The 12830-nt window shown below is 38.9% G+C and overlaps 1 protein-coding gene across 24 annotated transcripts in view; it reads right to left on the bottom strand.

Moving 5' to 3' along the window:
• Nucleotides 1–12438, bottom strand: part of NXPE4 (neurexophilin and PC-esterase domain family member 4) — a 49019-nt gene extending 36581 nt beyond the window's left edge. For 3 of the 24 annotated variants that reach the window (XM_072822104.1, XM_072822103.1, XM_072822099.1), the window contains exons 1-2: nt 11132–11566; nt 10241–10298 (exon numbers count right to left, since the gene is read on the bottom strand). Coding sequence is in view for 9 of the 24 variants with exons in the window: in XM_072822089.1 (XP_072678190.1) it covers nt 10241–10298; nt 11795–11832 (96 nt within the window). In the remaining 15 variants the exon portion in view is untranslated. The other 21 variants (XM_072822109.1, XM_072822087.1, XM_072822106.1 and 18 more) reach the window with 19 other exon arrangements.
• Nucleotides 12439–12830: the final 392 nt, after the last annotated feature.

Below are 12830 nucleotides of genomic sequence, written 5' to 3' on the forward strand. Positions count from 1 at the left end.
GATAACCCACAAATTATTAGAATTAATAAAGTTTGGTCAAATTATTTGATACGAGATTGGAAGTTGAATATTGATTCCTAAAAATTCATATCCACCTGGAATCTCAGATGGTGAACTTATTTGGAAGGAGAAGCAGGCTCCCGTGGGGAGCCTGATGTGGGACTTGATCCCAGGACCCCGGGATCACGACCTGGGCCGAAGGCAGATGCTCAACCACTGATCCACCCAGCTGCTCCAAGGCCCCAAATTCAATGATTGATACCTTCAAAAAAAGACAAAAGGACACAGAAAAGAGGAGATCCTGTGAAGATGAAGGTAGAGGTTGGAATTATGTTGCCACCAGCCAAGGAATTCCTGGGGTCACTAGAAGCTGAGAGTGGCAAGCTTGAGCCTTCTTCCCTAAAGTCTTCTGAGGGAACAAGGCCTTTCTGACACATTGATTTCAGACTCCTGGCTTCCAAAACTATGAAAGAATAAATTTAAGTTGTTTCAGCCATGCAGTTTGTGGTACTTTGTTATGGCAGCCCTCGGAAATTAATCCACGTTAAAAAAAAAAATCAATTGTGTATCAAAGCAGTAATAATGACTAACTGAAAATATTATTAGTAAATACCATATTTGCAGTCACATATAAAATTAACCAAGATATAGAAGATTCTTATGGACATTATAAAATGTAAAGGACATTAAAAAAAGGTCTGAATAAATAGAATGGTACATCATGTTTATCTATAGGAAAGCTTATCTTCTCTCATTAAGGAATCTTCTTTTAAACTATTGTACATCAAAAAAAAATAATAAACTATTGTACATCATACCCTTAGGAATATGCTCACAAAGAGGTTATACATGATTTTCAACATTTGTGCAATTCAGACTTTAAGGGGAAAAAAAGAAAATCCAAGAAGAAAAACTAGAGCAAAAGAACTTGGTGGACCAATGTTCTTAGCAGCAATGTCACAATAGCCAAACTGTGGAAGAAGCCAAGATGTCCAATGACAGATGAATGGATAAAGAAGATGTGATCTATATATACAATGGAATATTACTCAGCCATCAGAAAGGATGACTACCTACCATTTACATAGATGTGTTTGGAACTGGAGGGTATTATGCAATGCATCACCTGGAGAGGGACGCCTGGGTGGCTCAGTTGTTGAGTGTCTGCCTTAGGCTCAAGGCATGATCCCAGGTCTGGGGATTGAGTCCCACACTGGGCTCCCTGTAGGGAGCCTGCTTCTCCCTCTGTCTATGTCTCTGCCTGTCTCTCATGAAAAAATTAATAACATATTTTAAAAATTAAAATAATAAATCAGACAAAAACAATTATCATATGGTTTCATATGTGGAATATAAGAAATAATGAAAGGGACCATAAGGAAGAGGAGAAGCTGAGTGAGGAAAAATTAGACAGGAAGGCAAACCATTGAGAGACTCCTAACTCTGGGAAACAAACAAAGGGCTACAGAAGGGGAGGTGGGTAGGGGGATGGGGTAACTGGGTAATGAACATTGGGGAGGGCACAAGATGAAATGAGCACTAGGTGTTATATGTTGGCAAATTGAATTTAAATAAAAGGAAAAAACGAAAGAAAGAACTTGGTGGAAACATGGCAAATTATACTACATTCGCTGCAAATGTTGACAAATAAAGGACATTGGGTATGAGATTACAAGTTCTGTAAACCAGCACATGTGTCCTGGGAGGGAAAGTCACCAACACACTGGAAAGATGACTGCATAGAGTAGAGCCCACCTTCTAGAAAGATGGCCTAAATTGAAAATAACCCTTGTAAAACCAATATGAGGCCACATACAGGGTTTTATTTAATATCCCTAATCAAGTTATATTCTGATAACCTGAAAGGTTACTTATCACTGGTATAGGTATTTTATTTATCTTATATAATGATAGAGTTGGCTAATTAATGTTTTACTTAGGATTTCCATATGTATGTTCCTAGGTTAAATAAAGCCAGTAATTTTATTTTACTGTCTTCATTGGCTTTGGTATGAGGTTTCAAAGGATAAGTCACAGGCTTTCCTTTGTTTTCTGAAAAAACTTGTATAAAATAGGATAATCTCTTTCATAAAAGTTTGATAACTCTCACTCGCAAAACTATCTAAATCTAGTGTTTCCTTAGAAGAAAGTCTTTATTTTCTTAATGCTTACCACTCTTTTTTTAAGTTTTCCATTTCTCCGTAAGCTAATTTTGGAGTTTTATACTTTTCCAGAAATATATCATTTCTTTTAGTTTTCAAATTTGTTGGGTAATAGGTTTACAGCATTTATTCTATATTTTGTTCACTAAGACTGTCAATTTTTAAAGGACTTCTCTTTCTTCTTAGTCTTTTTTATTAAAAAAAACCCCTTATTTTAGTTAAAGTTAATACTTTACATAGTAATATATATATATATATATATATATATATATATATATATATATATATATATATATATGGCTTCTGTCCCTGGTTCCTAATACAAAGTTCCTAAAACTTTCAGTGTCTTGAGTGACAGGAGTGTTTTTATTCATAATGAGCTGCTTTAGAACTGAGCTTCTGAGGAGACTCAGGGTGGGGGACCTAGATGGCTTCAGGATGGGGATTTGTCACCAGAAGGGTAAAAAATGTGATTATAGACCCCCCTGGGGGAGGAGAAAGGGCTGGAAACTGAGTTATAAAAACTCCTGAACAGTATTTAGAGAGCTTCTGGACTGGTGAACACATCAGTGTGCTGAGGAGGGTGATACACCCATAGAGGGTTTGCAAACTCTGAGTTTCCTTCTTATACTTTGTCCTGTGCATTTCTACCTTAGTTGTATCCTTTATAGTAAATAGGGAATAGTAAGTACAGCACTTTCTTGCATGCTGAGAGTCATTCTAGTAAACATTCAAACCTGAGGAAGGGGTTAGGAGAGCCCCTCAAATGTATAGTGGTTGGTTAGAATTACAGTTGTCCCCTAAGACTTGCAACTAGTATGTGATATGGGGCTGCCTTGTGGGGTCTGTGCTAATTCTGGACAATTCGTGATAGAATTGAGTTTTTCGACACAAATAGCTGGTGTTGGAAAATGGATTGGTATGTGGGTAAATGACATATTTTGTGTCAAAATAAAATCATATATTCTCCATTGTTGTTTGGTTCTCTAATTTATGGATTTTTTTCTGACTTGCTTGTTGGGATTGTCTCCTCTGGTTTCTTAAGTTCAAGAGTTATATAATTAAAACGTTCACCTTTTAAATGTATTCAAAGTAAATTTCCTTCTAAGTTTTGTTTAGATATATGTTACGAATTCTGACATGTATCAATTTTGTTGCCATCTAAACTAAACTGTATGTATTAACATCATACAGAATGCATTCTAGGACCAGGAGGAAGTCTAGGCTGCCTGTTCTTTTTTTTTTTTTTTTAAGATTTTATTTATTCATTTATTCATGAGAGACACACACTGAAAGAGAGAGAGAGAGAGGGGCAGAGACACAGGCAGAGGGAGAAGCAGGCTCATTGCAGGGAGCCCGACGTGGGACTCAATCCTGGGTCTCCAGGATCAGGCCCTGGGCTGAAGGCATTGCTAAACCACTGAGCCACCTGGGATGCCCTAGGATGCCTGTTCTTACTACTCTTACTAATATTTTACTTGAGATGTAGGAGCAAGGCTGAGAGAGATTCCTTCCAAGACATGCAACCTCTGCTAAAGCTGTGGAGAGGGTAGGAAAGCTGAGACACGTTACCTGGAGTCAGTCCAAGCCTTCACCAGGTTCATTGCAGTGGCCTGCCAAGGTGAGGGGCATGGTGAGACAGGGGAGGACAGAAGGACAGGCCTCCAAAGCACTTCAGGCTGTGCTGATCTAGTGCACTGCAGTGCTCTCCAAAGGTTAGAGGCAAGGCCTCTGGATGTAGAATATACTATAAAGCACACTAATCTGAGAGTGAGACTGAAGAGCAAATAGAAATCCCCAGAGAGCCAAAGAAGCTAGCATCATGAACTAAAAATTGGAAATTTGATGACTGGTCTCTAAAGCATGAAGGGATCTGTGAAGTCTTGTACATGATCAGACCCAAGCTCTACTGGAGAGAAAGCTCTTACTCTGTCTTTAAAATTTTTAAAGCTAGTGATGAACTAACTCAAAGTAAAGCTTCAACAAAGCCCAAACAGCTCAACTATAGATTAAATGGACTCAATCCTGCATTCTGGTAACTCAACAGAAGGAATATGCCCTCTTTTTGGGAGGGGCATAAATATTATTTACTTCAATATCTACTCTTTGTTTATACAAAATATCTGACAGAGTCAAAAATTACAAGTCACATATGGAAGACTCAAAGTCTGCTTGTTGGAATCAATAGTCAAATATTTTAACATAACCCTGAAAAATATGTTAAAATCTAGTGGAAAAATTGGACAGTGTGAATAGATATGAGAATTTCAATAGAGAAATAAAAATTATTAAAGGGAACCAAATATTTTGAAGGAGCTTATAGATGAAAATGTTAAAAATGAAAAAAATTCAGACATGAAAATTATATTGGAATTATAGTGGACTGGACTCAGAATAAGAACAGCATGCTTGAAGACAAGCTAATAGCCATTATATGCAACAAAAAAGCAAAGAAAGCAAAAAATCCTCAGGGAGTATCTATGATTTGTGGGACAGTATCAATTGGTCTAGCATACAAATAACTAGAGGCCTAAAAAAGAAAAGAGATAATGGGGTAGTGAATATTCTGGAGAAATAATGACTGAGAATTTTCCAAAACTGATAAAAGACTTTAACTCACAGATCTAAGAAGCTCGATGAACCCCTAGGACAACAAAATGAAGACTTCCTCAACCAGGCATATCATAGTCAATCTGTTGAGAAGTGAAGATAAGAAATCTCTTAACAGCCCAAGAAAAAGACATATGATGTACAAAGTGTATTAGTCAGGACTCTCTTGAGAAACACAACCTGTAATATGTATGTATATATTACGTATTGTGGAATTTGTAGCAGAAATAGACATAAAACTATATAATCACAAGGGCATAAAGGTAGCAGAGAATAAATAGACTTATGCTGCTGAATAGTTCCTACATTAATCATGAAGCAGTATATTACTAGAAAATAGACTGTGATAAATTAAAGATTCACTTTATAAACTCTAGAGCAGGGGTGACAACTTATTTTTCTAAAAAGGGCCAGATGGTAAATATTGAAAACTCTGCAGGCCAGAGTGTCTTTGTCACAAGTATTCAACTCTGCTGTTGTAGTATAATGTGGAAACAACTATAGACCACATGTAGACATATGCTGGACTGAGTTCCAATAAAATTTTATTTAGAAAAACAAGCTGTGGGCAACCATAGTTGCTATAGTTGAGCAACCACTGATAAAACACAGAGGTATAGCTAAAAATTCAATGAGCCATGGAAGGATTTGTGAATGAGTGTTCATAGCATCATTATTCACAATAACTCCAAATTGGAGGAAACCTGAATTCTGTTAACTGGAAAATGTTGCATATTTATATAATGAAATAGTATTCAGCAATAAAAAGGAATGAATTTCTTATATATACTAGGGTCTGGATAGTCAAAACTGCTATGCTCAGTGAAAGAAGGCAGACACAGAGTACTATATTCCATGATTCCACTTGTGATACAAAAAAAAAAAATGGAAATATCTAGAAAAGGCAAAGCTTCAAAGACAGAAACTACCACAGTGGTTGCTGGGCTGAGGATGAGAAAGGATTGGGAAGGGGAATTAATAGCAAATGGGCATGAAGGATCATGGGATGATGAAAATATTCTATTACTGATTTATGATAATTATTGTACACAGTCATGAAACAAAATAGGTTGAAATGGAGGAGGTCTGAGGGTAGGAAGGCAGCTAGGAGGAATAATTATAGGATTCCCAAAGAGGGACAAATCCAGGGGCCTTTTCTGACTACACACTGCATGTTCTTTTTGTCTTTGGGATGTTAGCCAACCATTTCCCGTGTTTTAAACATACTCCTCAGGTTTATGACAGTCTTCTCAGTTATAGCAAATCATTAAGGCAGGGTCTCTAGGGGTGGTAGGTGATTATATGCAGTTTGAAAGATGATTCAACTATATACTTATAATGGGTAGATTATACAATATGTGAAAATATGCCTTAATAAAGTAATATTTCAATAAGTCAGTAAAGATTTCTGTTTCTACAGAATATAACAAGCTGCAAAAACTACACTCTTATTCTAACAATCAGGAAAAAAGCCAGATAAGACACAAAAATTGTAACTCCCTTGAGTAGAGAGTTCAAGTGGCAAGACATTTCAAATGATCTAAAAAACAAATAATCTGATTTAAAAATGAGCAGATGAGCAACACCTGGGTGGCTCATAGGTTAAGCATCCCACTCTTGGCTTTGGCTCAGTTCATGGTCTCATGGGTAGTGGAGTCTGAGCAGTAGACCAAGAGGTACCACTAATTGGTGAAGGCATAAAGGAAGCGACTGGCAGCTGCTAAGAGATGAGTATACAGCCCTGCACACTTCCCCTCCAACCCTTAAGCAGAAGCCTTAAACTGCTTGAGGAGAGGCTGCAAACTGTAACTCCCAGGGTCCAGATAAAACTCCATGGCTGAGAAAGAAAGATTAGAAATACAACATCTTCCTTGGGAGACAGATAGGTGACTTTCTTGCTCCCAGGACACAAAGATCCACTGCTGCAAAGAGAGGAGGCAAAAGAATAAATTCTCTACTCCTAGGGAAGAGGCAGAGAGCCTTACTGGACCCAGGAAGGTCTACCTCTATAATAACAGGGCAGGAAACTCCCACCTAAGACCAATCATAGATCTAAGCCAGAGAGTGGCTGCCATGGGAAGGAGAAGCAGGAACTCAGACAGGCTTTCATAAAGACTCAGGCACAGAGGACTTGCCTAGACTGGGGCTGAACCAGGAAAACAGAGAATCTCTCCTGCCTCCACTCCAGGTCTGATACCCAGTAGCAAAGGAACAACAGCAGCCTGCAGTGGGGTGGGGGTGGGGGAGGGGGGGATGGACATCATGGTGACATTGGCTTCAGAGAAGGTTGAGAGCACAGGGTGCAGCAGGAACACTGAGGAAAGACCTTCCTACCTCTCAGCCCCCACCTTAACCGTAGGGCAACAAAGAACTTGAAGCCTTTGGTACCTAGAAGCTAATAACACCAAGAACGAGTTATTAGGATGTTGCTAGGATAGCAACACCACTCCATCGTTCTTTATGCTGGTTTTTTTTTTTTTTAAGATTTATTTATTTATGAGAAAGAGAGAGACAGAGACAGAGAGACACAGGCAGAGGGAGAAGGAGGATCCATGCCGGGAGCCCGAGCGGGACTCGATCCTGGGACTCCAGGATCGTGCCCTGGGCCAAAGGCAGGCATCAAACCGCTGAGCCACCCAGGGATTCCCCCCCCCCCCCCTTTTTTAAAGATTTATTTATTTATTTATGAGAGAGAGAGAGAGAGTTTATGCTGGGTTGAAGCAGTACTTAAAACTATATGGGAACCTCCGAAGGATCTGTTACACAACTGAAAAAAGTCTTCATTTTTTTCCAACACAAAAAAGCCAGTATTTCAAATTGTCCTTTTGATTACTACCTATAGTGTTTTACACAGTGGGGCAATACACCCTAGTAAAATTCACAATGGGAGAGGGAGAATCAGTGAGGGAAGGGTCATATTGAAAGGGGACTCTGAAACATCACCTGAGTTAGTAGGCAGATCTCTTCTATAAAAGAATATGTATGTAAATTGAATGTCTAGAGTGGATAACGATTTTCTAAAGTCTTTTAATCCTTCCCACCTTTTGAAAAGGCTTGAAGTCACCAGGACCACCTGTACTCAAGCTTGAAACTATCCATACAATTTGTTTATAAGATTAAGAGTATAGTTTCAAGAGTCAGACTGCCCCACTTGCAGGCTGTGAGACCTTGGACAGGTGCATTAAGCTTCTAGTGTGTCAATTCTGTCTATTGTAAAATGAGGATTGTGATGAAATTTATCTTACAGGGTTCATGTGAGGATTAAAAGAAACATCCCACGTAAAATGCTTAGCACAGTGAATGCTGCTCAGTGTATGTTAGCTGTGATAATTCTAATTCTCATCAGGAGGTAATAAAGTCCTTGAATCACTCTTGAAGTTAGAATGAAATGAAGGAGATAGAAGAGAAGGATATTGTAGAGACTGAATCAACTTGTTGACTCATTGAACTGAAGGATGAGAAAGAGGGTGGGATGGAAAATGGTGCTGCATTTTGAGACCCCCCAAGGGCTAGCAGAATGGTGGTGCTGTTGATACACTGGAAAGCATGCATCAGGTTTGTAACAGGTGGTCCATTTGGCTCCAGCCCATTCCATTTGGGATTGCAAGCCAACTCACTACTTTTTCCAGTTGAAGCCAGAAATCCAGATAATTATGTGAAATCTCTTGAATATTTTATATTCTTGAAAATCTGGAGCAAATAAAACATGACTGTGAGATGCAAATTTGCAACCTCTGTGTAGGATCTTAGAGGTTCCACTGCTGTGGAATTCCTCATTATACGTCCCATAATACCTTTCCCATTAAATATTGGTTGGATAAATGGATTTTTGATGAAAGGATTTTCCATAAAGCATACATACCAATACTTATTGATTTTATAAGTTTCAAATTTATAAAAGTGTTTGGAGAATGAGATTTTAAAACCTCACTTTCTTGTTTGATATTTAACAGTTTAATATTGGAGATGCAAAGGAAATCAACATTACAAACATATTATGTAGAGTGAACCCCCAGGCAGAATTGTTCAAGGAAGAGGTAGTCTTTTCGGTCCACAGACACTACTTTTATTTTTTTCAGTAAGCTCGATAATCTTGTTATACAGGCAGTAAACCATCTAATTTTCCTCTTGATTCCTCTGCTGATGCCACATTTTTTTTTTCTGACTGAGAAGACAGTTTTAAAACATTTTAGCCTTTGCTGCTTATACTCTGTATTGTATTCTCTTTTCTTGTTAGAACTGCCTTTACCCTGCTTTCTCCCCCACCTGCCTCTGGAAAGCTTTCTTAAACATGGATGGCATCTGTATTTGTAGGCTAGAGAAGAGCTCGCCACAAAGTCTGAGTTCTAGTTAATCAGGAGACAAAGACATACTTGGAAGGAGGGTATGCAAGGCAGAGAAAGAAGTAGGTACAAAGGGGCACCTGGGTGGCTCAGTGTTTGAATGTCTGACTTTGGCTCAGGTCATGATTCTGGGGTCCTGGGATCGAGTCCTGCATTGGGCTCCCTGCAGGGAGCCTGCTTCTCCCTCTGCCTGTGTCTCTGCCTCTGTGTGTCTCTCATGAATAAATGAATAAAATCTTAAAAAAAAAAAAAAAAAAAGGAAGCAAGTACAAAGCATAAAGGTAGCAGAATCATGTTATGTTTAGGAATGATTGTGGTACAGAGTGGCTACGAAACATGTGGGGAGGCAGGAGATGAAATTGGAAAGTTGGTTTTCATGATACAATCTCCACCTCTTCATATAGCCTCCAAGACTTCATCCTGGAGTATTTCCAAACAGAAATGCCTCCCTCCCACAGAGACAAAGACACACCCAAAGTTCTTTGTGAGCTTTAGATGAAAGAGATTTAGGCTTAAGTACATGCTCTGCAACATACCAGGTACTTGACCTCAGGAATTACTTAAAATCTTTGGACCCCAGTTTCCTTATTTGTAAAATGGAAATCAAGTATGTTTATCTCAAAGAGTTGTTGTGAGGACTTAGCTACATGAATGTGGGGTTTTTTTTAATAGATTTATTTATTTATTTATTATTTATTCATTCGTGAAAGACACAGAAGGGGGTGGGGAGCCAGGACACAGGCAGAGGAAGAAGCCTGCTCCATGCTGGGAGCCTGATGTGGGACTTGATCTCAGGTCTCCAGGATCACGCCCTGGGCCAAAGGCAGGCACTAAACCACTGAGCCACCCTGGGATCCCCTGAACGTGTTTTTAATAAACTTAACACAGTACTCTACATGTAAAAAGTTCTCAGTAAAGGGCAACTAGTAGTAATAACAGTTGTGTTCCAAAAATACAAAATTACTCTGAATGTACTACAGTCATCTTCAACATATTTTTGTAGATGTTGTGCCTTCCACCTGGAGTCTCTCTAAAACTTCCTCTGACTTTCCTCCCCCTACCTCTGATTGCTCTTTTATTTTAAATTTTAATTCCAGTATAGTTAACATACAGTGTTATATTTACCTCTGATTGCTTTTGATGGTTTCCCACTTCAGCGTAGAGATTGCTTAACCCAGGGTCCCTTGGGAGATCCATAGATAGAAATCAAAGGAGAATGTGAATTTAGATCAAAAGAAGATTAGATTTTATTTTCCCTAACATCTCGCTAAAATTCAGCATTAAAATTTTTTTGGATAGATAATAAAGTGCCATAGTATTAGTGATATCTAACATTCAAATGATTAGAAATCACAAATATTGGGATGCCTGGGTGGCTCAGTGGTTGAGCATCTGCCTGCCTTAGGCTCAGGGCATGGTCCTAGAGTCCTGGGATCAGGTCCCACATTGGGCTCCCTGCATGTAGCCTGCTTCTCCCTCTGCCTGTGTCTCTACTGCTCTCTCTGTGTCTCTCATGAATAAATAAAATCTTTTAAAAAATCACAAATATTTCATATCAAGTCCCAGTTGTTGCAGATATCATGAAATAGCATTTATTCTCATTACTACTTTGAAATTGCTGTAGTTATTAGACCTAACAGTAGATATTTTTAATTAATGGGTAAATAGAAGGGCATATATGTCTACATCAGATTTTGAAATACCTTGAAAACTGTAATTCAATATAATTGGTTTTCTTTGAAGTCCTATATATTTTAATTCATGCATGTAATAACATTTAATGACAGAAAGGGTTCAGAGATCATGAAAGGGTTCTATGGCACACACACACACAAAGAAAGATTATGAAACTCTGTCTTAGCACTTACTATAGTATACTGTCCACTAATTTAGATAAATACACTGTTTTCAGTTAGAAGTTAGTGTACAGTCTCAAATTTATATTCTGAGCAAAACTTTAGTTTCAATTAATGCCATCATCTCCCTCCATCAAAAAGACAAGACACAATTACTTACTTTTAGTTATAGACAGTTGGTGTCCAGTGAGCTCATTGAGCATGGGTGTTCTTTAAATTAGGATTTCCTGGGCACCTGGGTGGCTCAGTTGGTTAAGCATCTGACTCATGGCCTCAGGATCATGGGATCAAGCCTCAAACTTACTCTGAGCTCAGTGGTGAGTCCGTTTGGGATCCTCTCTCTCTCTCTCTCCCTCTGCCTCTGCCCATTCCTCGACTCTCTCTTTCTCTCAAAATAAATAAATAAATTTAACAAAAAAATTTGGATTTTCTTCTCTGGTTCAAGTGTCTTGTCTCCCTAAAACAGTTTTATATCCTTTAGCATAAACCCCAAAGGACTTTTAACTTCAGCCTAGGTTGTATTTAGTCAGCAGGAACATTATTACTCCCAGAGTTATAAGGAAAATCCAGAAGATCTACAAAATGCTAACTGTTGCTTAACTTACCAGAAACTGGGGTCACAGACCAACCATCTAGCTTAAAATCTCAGGAAAGACTACTTCCAAGGACAAAAGGGACACAAATACTGACTTCTGAGGGAACAATGAATAATAAGAATTTAGTTACATTTTTTTTAAACAAATTGCTAAAAGCTGAGTGTGGGCAGAGGATGTGAGAGTACAGAACTCCTAGGAATGAAGACATAGGAAACATTTGTACTTACTGATTGTTCTTCTCCTTGGGTCTCCACCAAACACTCATGAGAAAGACTAGGGTCAGTGCAGAAGACTAGACAAAGCCTCCTCAGCGGGCCAGGTCTGGAGGAGAGAGAAGCTCCTTGATGGGAAAGACACAAAACCTCTCCTGCATCCTCTTCCACTAAGAGCTAAGGCCTTATGCCACTAAAAAAGAACTGTAAGCCCTGGCCTTTCTAGAGCCAAACTATAGTTGGGGAAATGGAGAAATAAAACTGTGTGCTGCTCAGGGTGGGGCGGGACAGGAAACTGACCTCTACCAAGATCATCAGAGATTTCCTAATGCTGCAAGGAGGCAGGCGGCATCACCAAGAAAGCCACTCCAACCTCTATCCAATGTAGGGACACAAAGCCTGCCTAAGATTGAAGCTGAACTGGAACACCAGAGAATCCCACTCCTTCTTCCCAGCAGGGTAGACAGCACCAAGTGAAAAGCAACTGCTGTCAACCATGAGAGAAGGAGCAAGAGCTTGGAGAAAGATTCATTCTAAGACACAGGGAAGGATAATACTAAGGATGAAAGAGGAACACTGAGAAAAATCCTTTGTTGAAACAAAACCCACCCTAAACACCAGTAACTCCAGAGAATCTTGAAGCTGATGGTGAATTCAAGGTCACCATAGCAACAACAGAGACCCAAACCCAGCTCAAGTCCTGATTAGACTGAATGAACTCTCTTCGCCCAACACACACACTATTGACCTAGGAGAAGGGGTGTAGCTTTTCTGTGCATAAATACTATTTATTTCAGTGTGTATTATTTTCAACTTTGTGTTTGGCAATAAATAAAAAATTTGTGAAACACAAAATAAACAAGAAAAAATACCCCATGGTAAAGAGCAAGGCAAACCATAGAATTAGTCTTAGAGATGACCCAAATATTGGAATTATAAGACAGGGGCAGTGACAGAGGGCAACTATGCCTCTGGTAGCTATGATGGCTACTTTTAAGTGTCTACTTGACCAGGCTAAAAAATGCCCAAATAGCTGGTAAAATATTATCTT

The sequence above is a fragment of the Canis lupus genome, chromosome 3, assembly GCF_048164855.1.
Source record: "Canis lupus baileyi chromosome 3, mCanLup2.hap1, whole genome shotgun sequence".
Classification (NCBI taxonomy): domain Eukaryota; kingdom Metazoa; phylum Chordata; class Mammalia; order Carnivora; family Canidae; genus Canis; species Canis lupus.